Source organism: Maylandia zebra, linkage group LG23 (genome assembly GCF_041146795.1).
Source record: "Maylandia zebra isolate NMK-2024a linkage group LG23, Mzebra_GT3a, whole genome shotgun sequence".
Classification (NCBI taxonomy): domain Eukaryota; kingdom Metazoa; phylum Chordata; class Actinopteri; order Cichliformes; family Cichlidae; genus Maylandia; species Maylandia zebra.
This window is the reverse complement of record NC_135188.1, coordinates 35,138,711-35,162,783: the sequence shown is the minus strand read 5'-3', so window position 1 is coordinate 35,162,783 and position 24,073 is coordinate 35,138,711. Positions and strand designations below refer to the sequence as shown.

General features: G+C 41.1%; 1 protein-coding gene across 2 annotated transcripts in view; it reads left to right on the top strand.

Moving 5' to 3' along the window:
* Positions 1-24,073, top strand: part of mgat5 (alpha-1,6-mannosylglycoprotein 6-beta-N-acetylglucosaminyltransferase) — a 107,477-nt gene that overhangs the window by 48,990 nt on the left and 34,414 nt on the right. For both annotated transcript variants that reach the window (XM_014413148.3, XM_076880774.1), the window contains exons 5-10: positions 2,343-2,432; positions 8,049-8,120; positions 10,839-11,000; positions 13,750-13,919; positions 14,393-14,527; positions 21,211-21,344. In XM_014413148.3, the coding sequence (XP_014268634.1) occupies positions 2,343-2,432; positions 8,049-8,120; positions 10,839-11,000; positions 13,750-13,919; positions 14,393-14,527; positions 21,211-21,344 (763 nt within the window). The remainder of the gene's footprint in view (positions 1-2,342; positions 2,433-8,048; positions 8,121-10,838; positions 11,001-13,749; positions 13,920-14,392; positions 14,528-21,210; positions 21,345-24,073) is intronic.

The following is a 24,073-nucleotide window of genomic DNA, read 5'->3' as shown; positions in this document are numbered from 1 at the left end:
ACCTGAGCACATTTACCCCCACCCACCTGCTGTTCAGACCTGTTTGCAAGTGGCAACCAATCAGAAGAAAGTTTGTTTAAATGACTTGTTTTAAACAGTGGATGAAATGAGGGGGCTGGACCAAAGTCCATCATAAAGCAAAAAAGGATTATTTCGAAGCAGAACTCATGCATAGCTACTCTAGTACAGTCTGAGATTGAAGAGATGGAGCTGGGAATAAGAAAGTGCTTTCTATCTAGTTAATTCAGTCTGTGATGGCACACTGCTGCCTTCACTTTTAAACAACTAACACATCACTGTTGTTGTGAATGCATACTTCCCAAAACTCCTACATGACACTGCTGTACAGTACCTGCAGGCCGGATGAGCAGATGACAGCCAGGTTTAATTCTGGGGCAGACGGGTACTGGCAGACACAGGTGCATACACCCAAATAAAACACATAACACATGCTGTGTTATGTAAAACAAGACAATGCTTGTCCATTGTCTTGTTTGGTTTTTTGTCTGTGTGTTGGCGAGTCTGTGTCCCTCAAGCTGATGGGGGACTATCATACACACCATCTGCTCAGCCACTCCTAATCTTCCATTTGTACTGTTAGAATTTCCAACTTGGCCTGAGGAAATGTTAAAGCTTTCCTTACACATACACCATCTACACGAGTGCTGCACATGAACTCCTTTTTCCTTTCAGAAAAGGGATCAAAATTCAGTAAACTGGCATTTCACACGAGTAAAACATCTGAAAAATACATTTTCTCCTACTCACAGAACTCTTTTTGGTCATTGTTTAAAGTAACGCAATCTCTATGCATTTGCCTTCCAAACGACTCCGAGCCCATCTGCCAGTTCTCCCAACTATGAAGCGCTTTGAATAGTCGATTTTCTGTTTGCCAGTGCGCTGCTCCCTTAGGTTACTGCAAATCACCATGCATGACGTATTGGAGCCTACAAGCAGGATAGCTGTCAGTCCACATCTCAGCTCAGCAGCCCTTCCACTTCCACAGAAATGCCAGTGCCACAGAAATCTGCCCCCCGGACATCAAATTAGAAGAAGAGTTTCTCATCGCAGTCCGCATCCAGAGTCTCCATCAATCCCGGCTTTCCACACATTTTATTGAGGACATTCTACATTCTTCCATTTCAGTGAAGAATGACATTTTCACATTGAAGGATTTCCACTCAGTCACACATGAAGGTTGCCACTAGGGCTGCCACAAACGATTATTTTGATAGTCGACTAGTCACCGATTATTTTTGCGATTAGTCGACTAATCAGATCATCATCCATTGGACGTAAAACTTATTGCACCAGCATGCATCTGCTTTTATATAACTATCATTAGCTTACAGCTTTAAGTGTTTAAGGTGCTAACTAAAAATAAAGACAAGATGATAGTTTATTCAATTTTAATGAAATTTGCAGATTGTTTCGGTGAAGTTTAATAAACTCCTTGCTATCTAAAATATAACAGGACACCGGAGTATATTCTCGAGCATCTCACACTTCTGATAATCAGTTGTCTGCTTGACGTTTATTCAGCTGTGTAAAAACTATAACTTTAATCTCAGCCAAACCGATTTACTCAGGAACAAATAAAATACTAAAAAAAAAAAGCCCAGCATAACATTTTTAAGTTATCTAAGTCACTTATATATGTTTAACCTGAGTAGCGAAAGACGGCGGTGGGTTTGAAGACGATTTGCCGGGAGTCCGGCGTTCTCACGGGCTCTAGTGAGCCTTGCCCCCGGCTAGCTATCGAGCTAGTGGGTGACAGACGTCTCTGAAAAAGTCGGAGCACTTTTGAAAGTATTCTCGCCTGAAAATATGCTAAACGTTTATTTTGTGACCCAGAAAGAATAATAAAAGTAATATTAAGACTAACTAGCTGCCGCCATTGTTGGAAACTGAGCTGGGCTGCGCTATGAATTCTGGGACACAGCTACTTCTTCGGGGTTTAACGGCACCTGGCATCCTTGTACATGCACTGCTGCCATCTTCTGTTTCAGTCTGTTATTACACTCTTAAATCCTACTACTTATTCCTGCGTCTTTTGTGATCTTACAAAGCTTCAAACGACTCGTCAACTATTAAATCAGTCGTCGACGATTTTGATAGTCGACGTAATCGTGACTAGTCGACTAATCGTGGCAGCCCTAGTTGCCACAAAGTTAGTAAGGCTGCTCTCAAACATATCACCCTCTCATTCAGATACGATCACTGTAGTTTCAGCAGTGGAGGTCTTTTATATACAGTCTGTGGCTCTTACAATATACGTGTGACATCAAAGTTTATGTTGGGTCAGTATGCCCGTCTCACATTTATCTTCTCCTCTTTCTCAGTGGATGAAGGAGATGTGGCGCTCTGACGGCTGCTACGCCAACTACGGCGTGGATGGATCCACCTGCTCCTTCTTCATCTACCTCAGCGAGGTAAATCCTTCTTTTTTGTGTTAATAAATGTAGATAAAAAAGACTGATTGTATTACATCGTCATGATTACTTTTCATGTGGTACAAAATCAACACGGCAAAAGCAGCACTGGTGTATGAGCGCCTGACCAGCATCTTAACAAGCTGGTTACTGTTTACCATTTATATACAGGCTTTGTGTTTATTGATGGCAGATACACCATTGGACCTCAGATACGCCACTGTTCTCTGTATGCTGCTAAGTGTCCGTCTCTGTGTGTCTGCATGTTTTCTCATTAGTTGGCTTTTATATATATCTGTCTCCTTTACTGGTTTCTTTTAATCTGCCTACCTGTTTTTATTATTGGACTGTACCAGCATAGCTTGGCATGATTGACAGATCAAAATAATCCTTATTTAGTTTACATTGGCTCATGGCACAACCCCCCCAGTTCTTCCCATCTGAAACGGCACTAAAAATGATTTTTCAACCTCAGTAAACATGAAGCAATCATTTTTTTGTAAAATGTAACTGAAATATATAAAATCAAAGGCTTATTTGTTCAAGTACCTCTATCACGATAGCGCATGTTGATGATGTCATCAAGCTGCGCCTGTTTTGGTCGAAAGCATCGCAGCAGCTAAAACCATTATCATCTGCAAATTATGGCGGGCGACAGTCATAGCAAAGAGATGAAGCACTTTTGAAATATGGGGAAAGCCAAAAACTTCGCTTCCTCCACTTCCGTAACATTGATTCATTAATGTTGAATTCTCTCGCAGCTGTTCTATTCCCATGTTGTTACACTATATTAATAACCAACCTCGTATTGTTGATGAATAATCTCAGTTGTTCTCCTGACTGAAGTTTGGCCCGTGTATAGCATCCTGCTATGCGATTGCATTTGTCCCTGACCACCAGAATCCCTCACGTTCACTTTTATCGAGTGGAAAAAAAGTTGGCGTTCATCCTCCAGCTTCACTGTGCTAATGTTATGCTAACATAGCTGTGTCGCTAGCAATCACGTAGCACAACATTATATACCAGGTAGTCCAACTTCAGTAACCCTACAAACGTTTCCAGCATTTATGTTGGAAGTGGTAGCAGAGCTGTACGTTTGAATTAGTTTCAAAAATCTCTCAGTCAGAAGATGGTATGAAATGTTTAGGTGTAAACTAGCGAGCTAACTCCCTGCTAACTTCTAACTCCGTTAAATTTAATAAATTCTGTTTTCATGGATGTTAAACTTAATTGTTACACCCGATAAAGCAGCAACGCTGATGATTTTATTAAAGATGAAAGAATTTAGACCGTTTTTAACTCTTAGTGTTCGTTTGACTTTGGGACCTGAAGCAGACGGCGTTTTGGATCCAGATTACTCCGCGAAGCTCCTCACTACGGCAGCCGTAATGCTCTGACAATTCATCAAGCAGTGCGGCTTACCAAAGTTGTACTAAAACATTTTTTAACAGATTTCTGCACGCAGAAATCAGTTCGAAGTCAGTAAGTAAAATCAGAATTCATACATAAGGCACACTCTCGATTTTTGAGAAAATTAAAGGATTTTAAGTGTGCCTTATAGTGTGGAAAATACGTTATACAGAAGAAAAGAATATATCACGATATATATCGTTACCGCACGTGCTTCAAATTATATCGCGATATGAATTTTAGGCCATATCGCCCAGCCCTATATGTATTATTACTATTATTGTATATATGTCTCAAAAAGTCATAAAAATCACAATGATGTAGAGGTCTCAAAGCTCATGTATCAAATAGGATTTGCTTGGCATTGCATAAAATAAGGAAACGCATAACAGGTTCCCTTAAAAGCAGAGGAACGTTGTGATGAAACATTCTTGTTTTTTGCATATATTCGAAAAATGAAGAGTCTTACATTCTTTTCAGAAACCTGCAGTTGCTTGATCTATTTTCCCACTGCTTGCATGGTCTCTTTCTGCGGTATATTTTTGGTTTGTGCTTTGGGTTTGTTCTCTTTGGATTCAATAAGTACGATAAGAGCTGCAAAAAACCTCAGACAACCAGTAAAAAATGGATACTGCATACCCAGAGTGGCCTGACAACATTCCTGCAAACTGAGAGTGATCACAAAAGAATGAAGTGCTAAAAATAAGTAGAGGTAAAAGGGGATTTCATTTTTCATGAGAGCAAATTAGTGTGTTGAGGAGGACGGTGAGGGAGAACGAGGAGATGATTCAGTGGGGAGGGGGGTGATGTGGTAATGTGCGAGGCACTCCTTCAAGGGATGAGTTTGCAGCATATGAAAAGAGATTCAGAATGACTTCACTTCAGTCCCGGCAAATAGGGGGAAAAAGCCACGGTGGAGGGATTATTCATTATTGACGAGTTCCTTCAAGGGACACTTTCAGACCTTCAATTTTTTGCATGATTTATCTTTGCCCCAAACACGGACATGTACTCGTTTTGTAGCGACAGAGCTAATCTTTTCCTTAATTCTAATTAAAGTCTGCCCCCCCCCCCCCCCCCCCCCAAAAAAAAAACCCCCTAAAAAACCCCCAGCTTTGCTTCACATTAAACTTCCGCTCTGATTTCTCATTTCAAAGATCTTCCGCAGATCACAGCAGCTGATTACGTTTGATCAGCGAGCCTTTCGTTTCTCTCGGACGAGTTTTCCTTAAATTTGTCTCATCAACTAATTCTAAAGTTGGAAATTGAGCTTCAACTAGAGAGCTCTTCCATGTTTGTTTTGTTTTGAGGCGTTATATTTTTGGGAAAAGTAGGATTTCAGATTCAGAGAGGTCAGCAGCCTCTTATGAATTTTGTATATGAGCTGAAAGCGGTCGACTGGTAAAGAAGGCAGAAAGCTGGCTTGGTCGGTATGGGAATAGAAGCGAGATGGACATTAGTGGAATCCATTAGGTTTGAGAGAAACCTCGTCTTTCTATTCATGGAAGCAGGAAGCAAACAGAAATATTTGTCAGAATTTATAAAGACTCTCTGCTAAGCTAACATCCTTCACTCTTCACCTCTAGTGTTACAGTTCTTCTTAGCTAAGAGGAAAAAAAAAATTCAAGCTCAGATCATACACCCTTTACCATGTATAATTCATACGTGTCAAGCGCTGCATTAACCTTGCAAAGGGCCAGCGCATCCGGATGGATGTCAGCGGGAGAAGGTCAGGGTTTAGCTAATGGTGGTGTGTTGCTGATTGACAGTAAACACTCGCAACTTGTACAGAGCCAAATTTTGCCAAGACAAGCAAAATGCATAATTAAACTTCAAAGGAGCTTGCAAAGAAAAGCGTCTGGACTTCTTTAAGTTGCTTGAAAACGTTTCACCTCTCATCCGAGAAGCTTCTTCAGTTCTAAGGTCAAATGGTGGAGAGTCCCAGATATAAACCTAGTGGGAGTGACCCCCCACAGAGGGACAAAAGGACCCCCTGATGATCCTCTAATCGCCTGAGCCAAGGTGGGAAACTGGGCGTGGGTCCCAATCAGCCAGAGTTTCGGGTGTGTTCATTGTGAACCTGGCCCCCCCTTATCATGCGAATTCCTGAGGTCAGATGGCCCAGGATGTGAGTGGGCGTTAAGGCGTCTGGGAAGGGATCTCTCCACCATTTGACCTTAGAACTGAAGAAGCTTCTCGGATGAGAGGTGAAACGTCTTCAAGCAACTTAAAGAAGTCCAGACGCTTTTCTTTGCAAGCTCCTTTGACTACGATGACCTGGATGACTGAGAACCTTCACAGACACAATTAAACTTCACTTCTCCATAAACATCTGTATGTACAAACGGATGAAGAGGAAGGAACTGCACAAGCAATTGCTGAGAAAGAAGAAGTGATTTAAATCAGGCGTACGAACAGGATGGAATATGGAGACTGCAGTCAGAGTGGCAGTTGTTCAGCATCAGGCAAATCCTCAGCTGTGTGGCTGTGTCCCACCTTCACCTACCTACAGACCCGTGTGTTGCTCTAGCATTAACAGTTGGGTACTTTTCCCTCGTCTATGGAGGGCAGAGACACAGCACGAAAACCAGTCCTCTTCCCCAAACAGCCACAGGGACAACTCCTTGATATGTTGATATATGTTGTGTTTGTATGAAAGTAAATTTACAAAGCTGGAGGAGTTAAAAAGGAGATTGAAGTGGGCCAAAACAACAAACAAATCAATGGTCCATAAGGGTCATATGGGACGCACACGCACCCAAAAAAACAGTCATCCAACAAGTCGTAAATCTACATGATTAAAACACAATTCTAAATTTTAGAATCTTTTCTCATAAGCTTGTGAATTTGTTCTTGGAAAACAGGGATTTTCCTTTTTAAGTTTAAGATTTTTTTCCTTATAAAGTCTTGTTTTTTGTCCTCACAAGTTTGGCCATTAGTCTTTTACATTTATGGGGTTTTTCTTGCTTTTTTCCCCCTTAATTCATTATTTTTATTAATATTTTTAAACCTTCAATGGCCCTCATATATTATCAAGTACCAAACCAAAAAACTAGAACATATCTCCCTAGCTAAAATAAACAGGAAGACATCATTAAAAGTAAACAGCGGCTCACGAACACAGCGTACAGCAAGATGTGGCTGTTTTGGATGAAGAAGACCAAATCCCTGCCCTGAGGTGTTAACATATATATGTCATCAAACAGGAGCCACTCATCTGCGAGCTAGAATTTACCACCCAGATCACACCAGCGTACCTGCATATGAAGCAGTTGTATCTGCTTCATATGTTCAGACAGTTGTTGGCGTAAACACAGAAGCCACACCCACCTGCTGTTTAACCCTTTGTTTATTGAAGGACATGCTGTTTGAATGGGTGTGAATGCACTCTGAACCTTGTGAGACGTGTGGTTTCTAACAGAAAGTCAGACAAAATAATAGTTTCTTGCATTTTTCATTTTCTTTTTGGTCCAGTGCTTTTCTTCTTGTTATTAGTTTGTTTCATGTATGAAATAAATAATTGGTGGGGACGAGGGGGAAGCTTGCTTAAATGGTTGAAGTAAAGTTTAGCACTGGTGTATAATCTGTGAAAAGCCAGATGAAAGCAGTAAGTGACACAGGCAGACGGAGAATTAAGGAAAACTACTTTTGTAATGGCAGGAATGGCCATAGCTTAAATGTACAGTGGAATTTTTTTTCCCTGAAGAAGTTGAGCTTGAAGGCCAAAGCTTCTACCTCTAAAAATGGAGGAACAGTAGCACAACCGTCGTGTCGAGAATGTAAAGTAGTAATGATGCTGGAAACATACAGCCAATCCATTAAATGCTTTCTAAGTAAGAGGAGTATTTTAAATTGTCTTGAGTTGCTGTCTAATGCAAAGAGCTGAAGAAAAGTGTTATATAATCACATATATATGAACTTGAGAGGATTCCTGCAGTTGCTTCTTGGCATTTAGTAGGCCAAGTTTAGCAACAGTGAACAGCAGCAGGGTCCATTTACATCTCTAGTAAAGTGAAGAGTTGTGCTAATGTACATTTCTGTGTGTGTGTGTGTGTGTGTGTGTGTGTGTGTGTGTGTGTGTGTGTGTGTGTGTGTGTGTGTGTGTGTGTGTGTGTGTGTGTGTGTCACGGTTCCGGTGGATGTCTGATAAAAGGTTAAAAAAAACAAAGCTGTAAACTGAACAGGTGTTTTGGGCTTCTTCCGTAGGTGGAGAACTGGTGTCCTCGTCTGCCCTGGCGAGCCAAGACCCTGAATGAAGAAATGGACCAGAGAGGCCAGGTGAGAGAAAAACAGCACACATCTCCTGTTAACTGTAAACTGAAAACACAATGGACCGTTGAACTACTTCAGCTGCCCTTCGAGATGAACCTTTCAGAGGCTCTCACATCACGAGCTACTGCTCAGACAGGAGAGATAATAGTCTCCCCTTGCTACTAACCCCTCGTGTTGTTATAAAAATAGGCTTGTGTGAGAGTAACCAGTTGCAGTTGCTCACTATTAAAAAAAATCTACTTGGTCGGCCTATATCTATTTGGCACCGTTATGCCGGGGTTGTTCGGGTGTCGCATTACAACACAGATGCCATAGCTGTGGTCCATTTAACTGAATGGATTTCATGGATACTTGTATGCGTGATGGCAAGTTTTATCATTAGGATTAATTTTCCTTACATGTTTAGACCTACTCCATTATGCTTCATTTATAGGATATTTCATATTAAGAAATAAGGGGTTTCTGTATGCAGGTAGAGCAGGTCATCGGTTAAACAGAATGTTGGCAGTTTGATCGCTGGCTGCTCCAGCATGGTTGCCGAAGTACTCTCAGGCAAGTTACTGAACCAATACTGATGATCTGTTCCTTTTAGCTGACCTCATTTTGTCAGATAGGCTCTATTGAAATGAATGGCTAGTAAAATTAAGCACACATGTGGTCAAATGTATAAGTGTGATACATATGCAAAAAACAGGAAATCGGGAAGCAGGCAAATGCTTTTTTTCTCTTCAGCACTGTATATCAGTTGCTTAGCGTTAGCCGCAGAGCAGACAGTAATATACATTAAAATACTAAGAACTGGTAGTCAGGTGAAAGCAAGTCTCATAACAATAAAAACTGTCCACCAATAGCTAACATTTTAAAATGTTTGCTTTTCAAGCTGCCTTTACAACCAATCAAAGTAAAATCGAGCCAGCGAATGAGCAAACGGGCTGAGCTGAACTGTAAACATACCTCGATAGCTTATGATAGCTTATGCTATCGAGGTATGTTTAGCCTCTAGAAGACGAAAGCCGGAGTGATGGAACCATGGGTCAAATCTGAAATAATGATCTTGCATCTGTGCCAATGCGGTAGCTCAGTCAAATCCCACTTACAGAGCTTGCTTGCTGGCTTGTACAAAGTCTACTGTATCTTCCCCCTCCCCCTGCCTTTTCCTCTGCTTTGGGTGAATCGATATTAAGCGCTCTTCATCCCCCTCTCTGGAAGCATCAACAGCACTGACCCATCAGTAGCGGGGACATGCCATTTGACAGGCTTTGGAGTTTTTAATTCAGGCACAGATTTTAATAGCTTCAATCCGTGCAAGCGATTTCCTGTCGTGATGAGGAATGCTAATGCCTCGCTACAACCTTGTTTCAGCCACCTTAGCAGCTAGTAATGGCACTGTGGTTTCTCCTTAGCACTCTATCTTTCTCCCACTAGTGCCGCCTCACTCACAGCTTCACTTCTTTTCCTAAAAATTATATTCAGGTTTGTTTATATCGCACCTAATTATAACAACAATCACCTGAAGGCACTTTATACTGGAAGGGAAAGACCCTTCAGCGTTCTGGAGAAAACCAGCACTTGGCGACAGTGGGAAGGAAAAACTGGCTTCTAACAGGAAGAAACTTCCTGCAGATCCAGGCTCAGGGAGGGGCAGCCATCTGCTGTAACTGGTTGAGGGTTAAGAGGGAAAAGGGAAAGAAAGACGAGAGCGGAGGGAGATGTGACAAAGCACATTACTCTGCTCAGCGTCATATTCAGATGAGACGGGGTGATATTTGAATGTGTTTACACTATTTCCCTTTCCGTGGCCGTCTGTGACCTCACGTTTATTTCCATCCTTCAGCTTGACTAGCAGTTAGTCAGCAGTCTCACAACAGAGGCAAGATTACTAACATGCAGATAGACGTTTCACAGCATGAGCCGCTTTGCTTCACAACCTTTTTATTAAACATTTAGTTGATGACGATGTCCCGTCTCTTGAAATCTGTGCCCCCAGAAAAAAAGTAGCAGTGATCCTTCTTTGTGCTTTGTATGTCTCTTCTGTGGGAATCATCAAACCCTGCACAGTTAAGCCTTCTTCCTCTTCTCCCTTTAGACATTTGTTTGTAACAGGGAGCACTTGGCGCTCCAAATGTTTCAGCACCTGATGTTCCCGTAACCATAACTACAGTATAGTGCTTTCTCAATTCACTATATGTACTTATAACTCACTGTATAAGATTTTTGTTTCTTTTAAAAAAAAAAAAAAAAAAGGACAAATAGGGCACATTAAAGCCCAGATTCACCAGTCATTCATCCACCCCCCTATTCCGCAGACCAGCTCCGCCTTTCTGTCTCCATCCGTTTAATCCATCTGCCGATCCAAGGAGATACAATGCGAGACTCAGTCACTTTGGATAAACCTTTTAATCGTAGCTACACAGTGCTGGGGTTGAGCTGGGGATCTTGTATTAGTGGAGCTCACTCCAAGAAAACAAGCCTTTGGCAACTTGGAAGGCAATATTGCAAATTCTGAATTACATTAGATAAAATTTTAAAGATTGCTTTGGGATTTTCTTGCAGCAGGAGAACCAAGCAGCCATGAAGAAACACAAGTGAAGCAGATAACAAAGTGAACATAATCACTGTCTTGATGAGAGATTTTAAAGAAGTTGATATTCATGTTTTCTGTGGACCAACACGCGCACGTTATCAGATTACAGTCGCTGTACTTGTGTCCACGTTTCCACACAGGCGGAGATCCGGACCAGTTTCGAGGAGCTTTACCGGATGATGTCACAACGGGAGGAGTTCCGCTGGATGATGCTGAGAATCAAACGGATGGCCGAGCCGTGGGTCAGCGCCATCCGCTCGCTGGCTGCAAAGCAGAACCTGGGCAAGCGGCGGAAGAAGAAGGTGGGCATGACAGATGATGATGTAGTTTGCCGGAGCTTTTGTCCACTCAGGTTTTGTTTTCAGGGACGAAAAGAAGCTGTTTGTTTTTTGTGCTACAGTTGTTTTGTAAAGAGTAACTGCAGGCTCCGACATAAATGTGTCACTTCCTCTCTGCCAGGAAAGGTCCTCTAGACAGCGTTCAGAGTAATGGATGAAAAGCTTTTGTGAGCTCAGTGTCCTGTTTGTGTATTATATGTAGAAGATGGAGGCACAATACCAAAGTATGCAGTGAAACTCCCAAGTTTAGTCAGCTAAAAGGGAAGACTGGTGCTTTTCAGAAAAATATTCTAGCTGAATAAGTGAAATGTTAATATTTATCTACCTAAAAGTCAGCAGGATGCAGCTTTTTTTTTTAGCTTTCAACCAGCCAGTTGAAATGAATGCACCACCTTTATGTATACCAATACCGATATACACCCAAACACACTTTGACACACTTGTAGACCGCCTCACTTCTGCTCAGAGAAGAGCTGATGCTGGGAAAGGACTGACACAGATATTCCATTGTGTCCCAAGCTAGAAGCTGCTCCCAGCTCTGAATAACTGCACACTTCCCTTGGCCCTTCTGAATAATTCACATCGTGCTCCCTTGATACCGTGGTGCTGAAGTGAGGCAGCGTCCCCTTCATGTGAAACTCAAGAGTACAAGAAACAAGAAATCTCACGATCTTACCCGGCCGTTGCTTTTTTCCACCCACTTTGTTGAATCTGTTCAGTCTCTAATGAGACAAAGAACAGTTTCTCGTGATAATTTCAGCTTGTCAGCAGTGAAATGTGTGTTGGTCACTTCAAACAAAGCCTTCTATTACTTTCAGCTCCCACTGTGGAACACTATGTTCCCGCTCGGCAGCTGAAAACCATCCTGTGTGTTCATGTTTTACTTAAGTTGTGTGCGTTTTCTCAGCATGTGACACTGCTCACCTGTCAGCATAGGAAAAACTAGAACTGCTTTTACAGCAAAACCTCTTATTATAATGAGCACTGTAAACATTTTGCACTCTTAATAATCTAACCAGTTATTTTAGATAGGAAACCAGTAACGTGTCTTTTATTTGTCCACTCTTCTTGTGGGCTACGGTGGCTCAAAACAGTCAAAACAAGAAAGAAAGAAATGGCTCAGTCACTGCTGTCTAGGGCTGGGCCATATTATACCGTTCACGGTAATACCGGTATAATGTTAGGCAACGATAGGAAAATGAAATATCGCGATAGAATATGAGTAACACGCGCATGCGCAGTGCCTTTGTTTTCATACGCACATGGCCAATTGTTGAGTGAAACAGATGAACCAGAATTGGTTTGTAAAAATGGTGCAACTTCAGTGATGTGGAACTGGTTTGGTGTTTGTCCATCAGATACACGACAAAGCACATTTTTTTGCAGAACATGCAAGCGGGCCGTCGTTATTGTCGTATTTGTCGGACTAAGATGCTCTTAAATCTGGGAGTAATCTGGGTCCTAAACTCCGTATGCTTCTGGTCAAACGAACACTGCAGCATCACTGAGAGTTAAAAACTTCTTTCATCTTTAATAAAACGATCAGCATTGCTGCTTTACCAGGTGTAACTATGAAGTTTAACTTCCAGGCATCCATGAAAACAAAATTTATTACATTTAACGGAGTTAGAAGTTAGCAGGAAACTAGCGGAAGTTAGCTCGCTAGTTTCGCTAGTTACCTAAGCATGATATTGCATGTTCTGACTGAGAGATTTCTGAAAAAAATCAAACGTACAGCTCTGCTATCACTTCCAACATAAATGAAGACAGGAAACTAAACAGCAGTGACATTTGTAGGGTTACTGAAGTTGGGCTAGCTGGTATATGATGATGTGCTACGTGATCGCTAGCGACACAGCTATGTTAGCATAACATAAACAGTGAAGCTGGAGGACGAACACTAACACTTTTCCACTTATAAAAGTTAACGTTAAGGTTCCTGATAGTTAGAGACAAATGCAATCGCATGGCAGGATGCTGTAAACGGACCAAACTTCAGTCAGGAGAACAACTGAGATAATCCATCCACAATATGAGGTTAGTCATTAATATACTGCAACAACATGGGAATAGAGCAGCTGCCAGAGAATTCAACATTAATGAATCAATGGTACAGAAGTGGAGGAAGCAAGAAGAATGAGTTTAATAAAGTTTTATTTATCTGACTGCTTTGTTTCGCTTAATGTGCCTTATAATCCCGTGCACCTTATGGTCCGAAAAATGCGTACTGCACACTGCAGTTTAATGTTGCAAAGCACCTCTTTTTAACTTCAGTGGATATTATACATGGTTATGCTCAGGATATGTCAGCCTATTTCTACTGGAAATGTCTTTTGGTTAAACTTTCAGCAAGGAATTTGCATTTGCACTGTTACATTTTTATAAAGCTTTAATGTACATAAAAACCAGCTTCTTGTTTAAGTGAAAATAAATGGAAGGTTGTGTTTTTGTGCTAGTAATGTTGTGGAGTTGTATTTTGTCTCGCATCAATTATATCGTCAGTTATATCGTTATCGCAAATTTTCAAATATATATCGTGATAAGTATTTTTGGCCATATCGCCCTGCTCTACTGCTGTCTTTCATAAACTTTATGATCGCCCTTTTATTCCACATTCACAAACATTAAAAAGTATTCTCATCTTCTAAATGAAAAGCTGCGCTACATTAGTTCCTGCACTTACTTTTTATTTTCCTATTTTCTCCTCCGTCAGATCCTGGTCCATCTTGGTCTGCTGACCAAGGAGTCAGGCTTCAAGATTGCAGAAAATGCTTTCAGTGGGGGCCCACTGGGGGAGCTGGTCCAGTGGAGTGACCTCATAACCACATTGTACCTGCTGGGCCACAACATTCGCATCTCTGCTTCCCTCAATGAGCTCAAAGAGTAAGATTATTATTATTATTAAACTGTCTATTTAAGGTGGACTGATGTTAAGAACACTCGTGTGGAGGATGATCGTTCATAAATAATTGAGTAAAAGGCAGCTATATAGGTATAATTCTCTGTATAGTCAAACCAACACCTTTAACATTAGTATTAATCTTATTTACAAAGTGTAAACTTATTTAAAACTCCTGTAGTAGCTCACATTATGAACTGTCAGCAGTCTGACTAAACAAAGTTGTTTGTCTTTTTCTATTATAATGATGATGATGATGATGATGGTAAGACAAAATTTCCAAACCAAATCACAATCCTTAATCCTGAGTTTGACAGATTCCTTTCTCTGTTGTATACGTGCTTGGCTTTGATCAATGGCCTGCCTAGTAAAATTAAATGCAGTGGCTGCCTGCTGACTAGTTTGACATGTGGATCAATTTGCTGAATCAGAGTTGTTGTTTTTCTTTTTTCTACAGGATCATGCGAAAGGTTATGGGAAACAAATCCAGCTGCCCCACGCAGGGCGATAAAGTGGTAGAGCTTATATACATCGACATCGTGGGTCTGACCCAGTTTAAGAAGACTCTGGGGCCTTCCTGGGTCCACTACCAGTAAGTATATTTGTATTTTACATTTGAAGGCCATTAAACTTCATTTTCTACATCACCTTGTGTTGACTGTCAGGTTTCTACATGAACGTAAACACTGTGGGATTTGGATCCAGGATTTACATCCATATGGCTCGTTCCATCCTTGGCTACAAAGGCCGAAGTGCTTTGCACCACCATGTCGCAAACATGCTTTTTAATCCAGTAAAGCTGGGCCTTTTAACCAACCTCAAGTGGACATTAGAGGAACTGCAGCAGTTTTGGGCACTTCCAAGTTAGAGGTTGCCTTTGGCGTACACCTAGGCAGATTGATAATCTTGGAGGTGCCAGAAGGAAGAAGATTATTTCCTTTTAAAATTTCTTGACTTGCTAAGCTCCAGAAGTTTAGAAGCTGCTAGCTTGCTAGCTTCCTAAGTAGTGTTTTCCAGTAATGCATTATAATTTGTAAAAAAAAAAAAAATCATTCCAGAGTATACATATGTGTTATATGTTGTGAATGGTAAGACTATTTCAAACACGACTAGAAATCTTGGAGAAAAACATGTATTACAGTAGAATATTTAGTGTACAAATTTAAAAGCTGCTAGCTTACTGCCTTGCTAGCTTGTGTCCTTAAATAATATATTGTGATTTCTAAAAATCATTCATAAGTAGGGATGGGTATCGTTTAGGTTTTATCTGATACCGGTGCCAAACCGGTACTTTTGAAACGGTGCCGGTGCTTAAACAGTGCTCGAACCGGTGCTTAAAGAATGGAGAAGACAAACTTTGTCCAAAAACCTCTTATGTTTTTATTTTTAGCAGTCTCTTTTTTCTGCAAAATGATAACCAAGTTAGCCTTTTCTGTTGATACAACATGAAGGGAGTATCTGCCATCAAACAAGAAGACAGCCGCATGTAACTACAACAGTGTTTGCTAGTTCACCTTACATGCATTAATGTAATAACGTGGTTAGCCTACTCAACGTAAATTACACACGAACAACATTAAGCTACTCGCCCAGAAAAGAACGGCTGCTGCTGCATCATCATCCGTCATCATTTCTGCTACACTGACAGGGCTAGGGGCCAGGACTCTCCTCTTCGGGTTCTTGGGGGATGTTGCTAACTCGGGTCCAATAACAGGCAACCCACCCACAGTAGATGTGCTCGGTGTGAGGTCTTGCAGCAAGCTATCAAATACGGTGCATTTCTCGGCTTTTAAAAAAACGCTATGCGTCAGCAGGTGTTTCTTCAGATTCGAGGAGTTACCTCCTTTGCACAGTATCACCTTAAAGCACTTGTTGCAGGCTGCTGAGTTTGCATCTTTTGCTGTGAAGTACAGCCAGACTTTTGACCACTTCGCCTTGGGCATTTTTAATCTGTAGCTCTGCTCTAAAAGAACGTACATACCTGGGCCCGCTTACTATCCTTGGAAAGGTAAAATGATTGGCTAGAATCCAAAGTGTATGACTTCTCAAGAAAAAAAACACTGAAATAAAGCACCAGAATGTGCGCTGCTTTTCGGTCTGGTTACTACCGTTTATGTCAGAACCGGTGCAATTACGGCACCGAATATCGGTACCGATCCTTCATAAGTAGAGATGTCTGATGTATTACAGTTAAATATTTACTTTCAGAAGTTTAAAAGTTGCTAGCTTGCTAACTTATATTATGATTTCTAACAATCATCCCAAAGTAAGACATAAAACAGCATGCTTGTGTGTTGGCTCAGCGGGCTTAATATTAATGAGAAAATAAAATCGGTCACATTAAACAGCTAGATTTCATGTCATTTACTTTGTTATAGCTATCAGTTAAATATCATGTATAGCTATCGAGGGCTCTCATATCATTTCTCTTTCCTCATGTAAAAATCTGGACACCACTGCTGCCAACTGTGGCTGCCAGCAGCTTCCCTCACGTAGGCACATGTCGCTGGGTCGAGGTTTGTCTGGCACTCGTTGTGACAAAGAGTCTATTTTCTGCTCATACATTGCCACAATTTCCCAAAAGGCCCAAGGAGCTGTTGTTCATGATGTTGTGACCAATTCTATTCTGTCTCCCCAACTGCTCCACTGAGGACTGTAGATTAGGCCTTCCCGGTTTGTTTTGAAAAGAGCCTCCTGTCAGCGCCGACTGACAGGAAAAAAGAAGGAACAATAACTCTGGGGCAGTAATAGCTCTGTCGGTTCCTCCTGCTTGTCACCAGGTTTTGTTTGTGTGAGACTGAACACTTTAACCTGCATCCGCTCACTTTATGCCCTGAGGAAATTGGCTTAGCCTCAGGTATAATTAAGGTCCAGATGATGTTATTGGTGTTAATTCTCCCACCATTATTGAACAGTTATGTCAAAGCGCTTTGTGTCACTGTATACTTCATATGCACTTTTGTGAAAGAAGACCTGGAGTGCAGGCTGAAAAGTTATTTTCCACTAAGTGTAACCTTAGAGTCTGGGAAATAATATCTCTTCCTTTTAAGGCCTGAGAATCCCACAATCCCTTTTATTTTCTTTATATTCATGCAGGGAGGTACCCGATGTACAGAAGAAGCCAGATTTGTTTTTTGTTTTTCATTTAAGACCCCAAATTCTTAAAAGCAATAAACTCTAATAATAACACATATTTTTTTTGTGTGATGGGACAAAGCAAACAAGTCTGTCCAAGCTGTTTGTGATTGCTGTTTTGTTATTCCTGCCATCAGTCTTTATGTTTCATACTACTCTGTAATGAAAATACTCCAAGTTGTTATTTTCTTGGTAAAAACTAGAACAGGTGTTTGCCTATCGTTCAATTTAATTTAATACTTTCATTGCCTTGCTTAATCAGACACGCTTCCAGGGATCTAGTGGTTAACACGTTCGCTCCAGGTCACTGGTTTAGTTCCAGCTAGAGACATGGTTCCTCACTGGGGTTGTGTCACGAAGGGAGTCCAGCTTAAATCTCTGACAAATTAGACATGCAGAGCCACCTGCTGTAGTGAGCCCTGTGGCGAGGGAGCAGCCTGTTTATTCAAGCACAATATCTAATTCAATTTCATTTATAATGCAGCAAAACACAACAATAGTCGCTTCAAGGCACTTTATGTTGTAAGGTAAATACCTTTCAATAATAAAGAAAAAACCGCAGCGATCAGACTACCTGCTGTTAGCAAGCAGCTGGCAACAGTGCGAAGGAAAAACTCCCGTTTAACAGGAAGAAACAGCAGTCATCTGCCACAACTGTTTGGGGTTGAGGTGAAAGACATGGGACAAAAGACTCAAGTCTTGATACAAGTATTTCCTGTTTCTTCCTTTGTTCAATTTATTTTGCCGTTTCTATTGTTTTGACAACTTTTTTTTTGTAGGCAAGTTTGTTTTTTTTGTGACTCATGCTGTTGTTTACCTTCTCTACTGTGTCAGTGCAGAGGTATGACTTGCAAGTCCTTAAATAGAAACATGTAGGTAATAGACGTTGACATTTTTGGCGTGCCATCGTAGCATTGTTCACACACAGCCACTGTCAAGAATTTGTGGTATCTATGGAAACATCTAGTCTTTAAATCGAGACTTAACAGGTTTTTCACATTTACTTCAGTTAACATTTGAAATGTAGACCTTACTGAGTCAAACTAACTCAACTTTGTGTTGAGTGAGACAATAAAGGCTGAGTCTAACAAAATATACCTTACAAGAATTTACCAAGACTGGCTGCAGGTCATAATCTTATCTCAGGACTGGGTTGCTAATGTTATCCTAATTTGATAACACTGTGTAACATCGAGGGACACAATCATAGACTGGGCGACAGCGTTGCATTTTGGTTTTTCTATCCTGATATCATTTGTAATGTTGTGTGTACAGCTTCAACACAGGTAGCTAAATTAAACTAAAATCAAACTAGTTGTCTTTCTTCTTACTAGGTCAGTTTGTAGCTTGTTTAGCATGTCAGAAATGTTATAGCGATTACTTTATGGCCTAATATTTACTGGATACAGTGAACTAAAGGATGAACTGAGCCTATGTTATTATAAAGGAACATTAATGGTTCACAGCCAGTGGGACCCCAAAATAATAACAATTAGTTAAGAGTGTTACAATTTTCACGTTTTTATTAGACAAACCATTAACTCATATCTCTGTTTATCATTCAGCTCTTGTGTTTAGCTTCAGGCATGTGCAGACCTGTAACAGACCGTCAGATAGATCAGCTGAAGACCAAATGTTTCACTGACTGTGTTTGTTGGATGTGTTTGTGTCGCATCTGAGATAACCATGATATGAGAGGAAACTGACATTTACTATAGCGATCATCATAATTTATTTATTTGGCTGGTGTTTATGGGGAAATCGGACTCATACTGTAAAAAACAAAAACAATAATAGCCCAGCTTGAAATAAAGCAGCGAGTATCACCAAGTACATACTTCTTCAGCTAAACAGCCTCATCTCCTGCCACATTATGACGCCCACAACTCACGGGCCTCGCTACAGCCATATTTACACCGTTTTACAGCTCCAGCAGCACTACCCCATCTGTTAAGGGTATATCTACCAGGGACGGATGAGGGTTGTTTTCCTCTGGAGTGACTAGAGATAGCATGTGGGCATGTTGTTGTGCTGCTTTCATTTTAAAGTTTCCTCTTGGCGAATCTGTTTCCAACCTCCTCACTCTCCCAGGGTGTTTCACAGTTCACACAGCCAGCTGCACAGCGTCTGGGTGGGCGGAGAGGCAATCAGTGACTGAATCAAAGTCTGTGTGTGTGTGTGTGTGGTTGTGTGTCTTCCATATATGCACCTGGCTTCTTGTTATCATAGTTATTAATGCTGAGTTTTGTACCATGACCAAAAAGTGAAAGTCACTTAACTTTAGTTACCTCTGAGAAAATCCACCAGAACATAGCAGTCTAAAGAGGAAGGGGGGTTTAGTCAGTGGGGACAAGATTAGCAGCTTGATATTAATTTTTATGTTTTTCAATGATTTTTTTATGCCTAACTAATGAAAAATGAACCCAAATAATAGAGGTGGAAATACCCCACAATGCAATGTTACTATAATTTTTAACATTTTGCATTATTGTTAGTATTGCGGTAACTGCGGTAACACCAGTTTGTTGCCGGGCTAACACAGATACCACTTGCACTCACATTCACACCTATGGGCAATTTAGAAATACCAATTAACCTAACCCCAGTAACTCTGTGTCTTTGGACTGTGTGAGGAAGCTAGAGTACCCAAAGAGAACACACATGGACACGGGGAGAACCGTGCTGCCCTAATATAAAGTTAAGTTCTCAGTTAAGTTGTTTTTTTCCTGCAAAATTGTCTGGCATACCAACACTGTCACTAAATGTGACATAAGTGTTCCTATAAGACAGAGTCAGTCTGCTTTCAATCTGCCGTTGAATTGCGATTAGATGCAACATGTTTCTGATAATATAACAATTAACTGTGATACATCATCAACAATCACATATCTGTTGCTGTCTGCATAGACAGAAATTCACATTTAACTCAGATTCACATGGCTATTACAATTACATCTGGACTGATAGTTACATGTTGGAATTATGTCTGCATTCATAAAAAAACGTCTCTGGAGCGATTGCAGAAAGGTTGTTTCCTTTCAGGCAACCTGTGAAATCGCAATTAAAAGTGGCGAAAGTGTGCAATGCTATTAAGCTCTGGGCAACCATGTAGTCACCACAAGTTACAATCAGTCATAGAATGTGAAAAAATTCAATACAGTCAGCATGTAGCCACCAGTTGTTGTTTTTTTAATGCTTTTGTTTTTGTTTGTTCATTTTTGTTGATACGAGGAAGCTGCTGTCCTATTTTTACTCGCGTGGTTGACCCGTTAGCTTTCTCTGAATTAGCAAGTAGCTTTGTCAAGCTGAGTGCGTCCAATATGTTTATGTTTAGCTCTAAAAAAATAAATAAATAAATGACATGGCATTTGCTGAAATGCCAACTCGGGCTTAAAAACCAATGAATAACATCACATTGGCCACATCCATCTTTTCTATACAGTCTGTATCATTGACTCGATTTAGCCTCTGGGACCAATGATCGCTGTTTTGGAAACTTCTGTGTAGCTACCCGATATTGAAATAATGTATACGTGATATCTAAACCAACACTTCTTCTTTCATGTACCAGGCATTGTTTATAATGAGAACACTGAAGCAAATACATTTAAAAGAAGGTAATAAAAGCAGTGAGCCCCCCTCTTTTGCTTTCCACACAGACTGTTTACTTGCATGCAGGTGTAGTCTGCTGAGTCGTGACTCACACTACAACTGGAAACCAGAAAGCTTCTAGGGCCAAAACTGTTTCTTTCCTACAGATTCTCCATATTTATATGCAGATATCTGTTTGTGGAGATTAACTCCGTGCTGTGCATTCACTAAAGGTCAGGAAGTGCTTTACAATTCCCTCCCCTGGTTTTTGGTCTAATTAATCCCACACTGTGACCTTTAAGTCAGCCATGATGTTCCCTCACAGCCACACCTTCAGAACAAACCTCAGTATCATAGTCTGAGGATTTATATTTGTGATTTCATTTTCTTACATGGATGATATGTGTCTCAAGCGCTGACATGACAAAGACTGTTTTTAGCTTTTTAAAGCTCCAAATTTAAATATAGTGTCATTCAAAAGCTAACACAAAAACTTCAGCATTTATTTCTTGAGCTAAACTTGTGTGTTTTTGCTTTGTTTTTCCACAGGTGCATGTTGCGGGTGCTGGATTCATTTGGGACTGAGCCAGAGTTCAACCACGCTCACTATGCCCAGTCCAAGGGCCACAAGACGCCCTGGGGGAAGTGGAACCTCAACCCGCAGCAGTTCAACACCATGTTTCGTAAGTCGGCAGATTTTAAGCACACCCGCTCTCTGCAAAGCCGACTGTTAACGGTCGCTGAGAGGACTAGAAAGCTGTAGCCATTTGATTGAATGCAGGATTTATAAAATAGTTAATGTAATGAAACCCATCATCTCTGAGCCAGCAGGATAATCATGTGCATCTAAGAATGTTAGTGTTTGAGAATAACACTGGTCTTCTTTACACTAAGACATGAAAGATTTCATCACCTCTCCAAGTGACCCACACTGCTGTTTAAATAAAGTCAAGCTGCCGTAGGAGGCCGCTTGCAACATAAATCAGTTTAACTGCTCAGCACTCCTGGCTGTCATCTGTGTCTACAGGTCAGTTAGATGTTGAAGTTTCTGTAAAAAGAAGAGGCATAAAACACGCTCTGAGCATCCAGGACAGTGCGAGTTAATGGAATCTCATCAAGCAGATTAGTAAGTAAGAGGTCAGGCACTCAGCTCTCCATTTTGCTGTGATTATGAATGTAGGACGTAGTGTGTGTGTGTGTGTGTGTGTGTGTGTGTGTGTGTGTGTGTGTGTGTGTGTGTGTGTGTGTGTGTGTGTGTGTGTGTGTGGGTGGGCGCATCGCTCCTGCTGTGGGATCACTGTGTAACTGGAATCAGCCGCATTTGTTGAGACGGATGAGCGGCGGCAGGAAAGGGAGCCAGCATCCCCGGAGTACTGACCTTTTCCCCATAGCTAAGAGAAAGTGAAATGTTACCCCTACAAATCCTCCGTTTGCGAGGTGAGGCCTGGAGCTATCCAGAATGCCACTGCACCTGAATAGCTCATTGTGCACTGAATAGGGTATGTCTTTCTCATAAAACACTGGAGCCTTTGCACAAAATCCAGTCGAGAGTCGCTGGGTTAGATGATATCGCTGGTGAAACAAGTGCACAGCAGTTGGGCTGAGTGTTAAAACCACAGAATTGACTCACTTCTAGACATGAGAGACAAGAACAACAACAAAGTAATGTAGGCTTAATACTAACTTGAAAGCCAAAACATTTGTGACCTTATTTTGACTTTTTCATTGTCTTAAAATGCTCTCTAAGAAGTACTGATTTTCACTGCTAAACATAATCTGTAACCATGTGAACACAGCTTCATAGCCCAACAGTCAGAACTCCTCTGAAATGGATTACTCGCATTTCTTGCTGTATCAAACTGTTTTTCCGTGTCACATATTGAAGGGAGATGTAACAGCGGAGTAATTGAGTTCGGCTCGATAATTTATGCTAGATTCGGATTGGTTCATTTATAAGGATAAATCATTGGCTAGGGGGGGATTGGGAGTGTGTGGCCTGTGGTCAATAAGACAAGACCAAATGAACTCATTAATCTATTTCAGAGTTGGGAAAGCAGAGAGAGTTTTCTAGTGTACAAATTGTATTCATATAGGCTGTGTATCCTAACACGAGTCATTAATAATCGGAAGATCTGAAGATTTGACGGAATAATTATGTAGATCCATGCAGCGCAAAAGAGTGACATTTGATTTGATTTCACTTTGTCAGGGAAAACTTGTGAAATTTGTCTCGCATCCCAGGATGTGCACCGTCTCACATAAATAACAAAAACACAACAGCTGCTGTGTTCAGCTAGCCAGGTAGCGGAGCAGCCTGTTATTAGGTGGGCGGGGCTTTGTCGCTCTATTAAAGAATAGAGAAAAAAGATGGAGGATGAAGCAATGAGATGAGCTGCGTTTGCTGTTTGGAAGTTTTTAGGTTTTAAAAAGACAGAGAGATGGGGAGGTTTTTTGTTTTTTCTGAAAGGCCTAACCAGCTCCTCCACAAGTAGCAACAGTGAGCCAAGTGAGGTGGTGATCCAGTGTTACGCAACGCCAACAGGTGTGTCCCCCCATGACGTATTCCCAGCTCTGCAGTGGAAAATGTAGCCAAAAGGAGTGTCATGTTTAAGTGCAGTGAGAGGAAAAAGTGGCAATACAACTTATCTGAATTCATGTTTGCAGGATTAGTGTCTTTCACGTGTAATTTATTCATGGATTCATCAGCTTAGAAATCCACATTTTTGTAAGTTACATAGGCCTGAAGTGACTGCAGATAGATTGAGTATAGCCAGGCTTTAGATCTCTTTTTTTCTGGGCTTAAATCACTTAACATTGCTGACGCTACTGGGGATTTTATTAATTGGTTAAACATTGCAAGGATAAGTAATTTGCATTGTTGAGCACATTTCTTGTTCTTGCTTAACAAAGCAAAAAGAAAGCCTTCAGATGCAGCGAGGTTCATCTATTCCTGTGTTGTGGTGATCCCTCAGATTTGCATTCACTATAATAGGTTCTTATCCACCGTATGTTCATGCCCAGTTTCCTTTGTGTTGCTCTGCTACCGAATGTTTAATCCTTCATGGAAATCATGATTAATACTGGTCAGAGGTCAAATGTAGCAGATGATAGCATTTATCTCTGAACCTCTGCCAACTACGTAATTGACCCTGATGTCTGCTTGGCCGGGAGTGCCCTGAGAGCTTTGATTGATAATGGCGCTGCCACACATGTTGTCTTAAGTATTTCTTTTAATCTATTGTTTGCTCTCTGACTTTCCCTCTCAGCACGCCTACTTTACATGGCATCAAAAGTACAAGAGCATCTGTTTACAACAATGAAACGAGAGCCCTCGGTCAAACCAGCGCACCTGCTTTTCCAGTCAGTCAGTATCAGAAGGGAGGATTATCCGGGGTTAGCTGATTGGCTCATT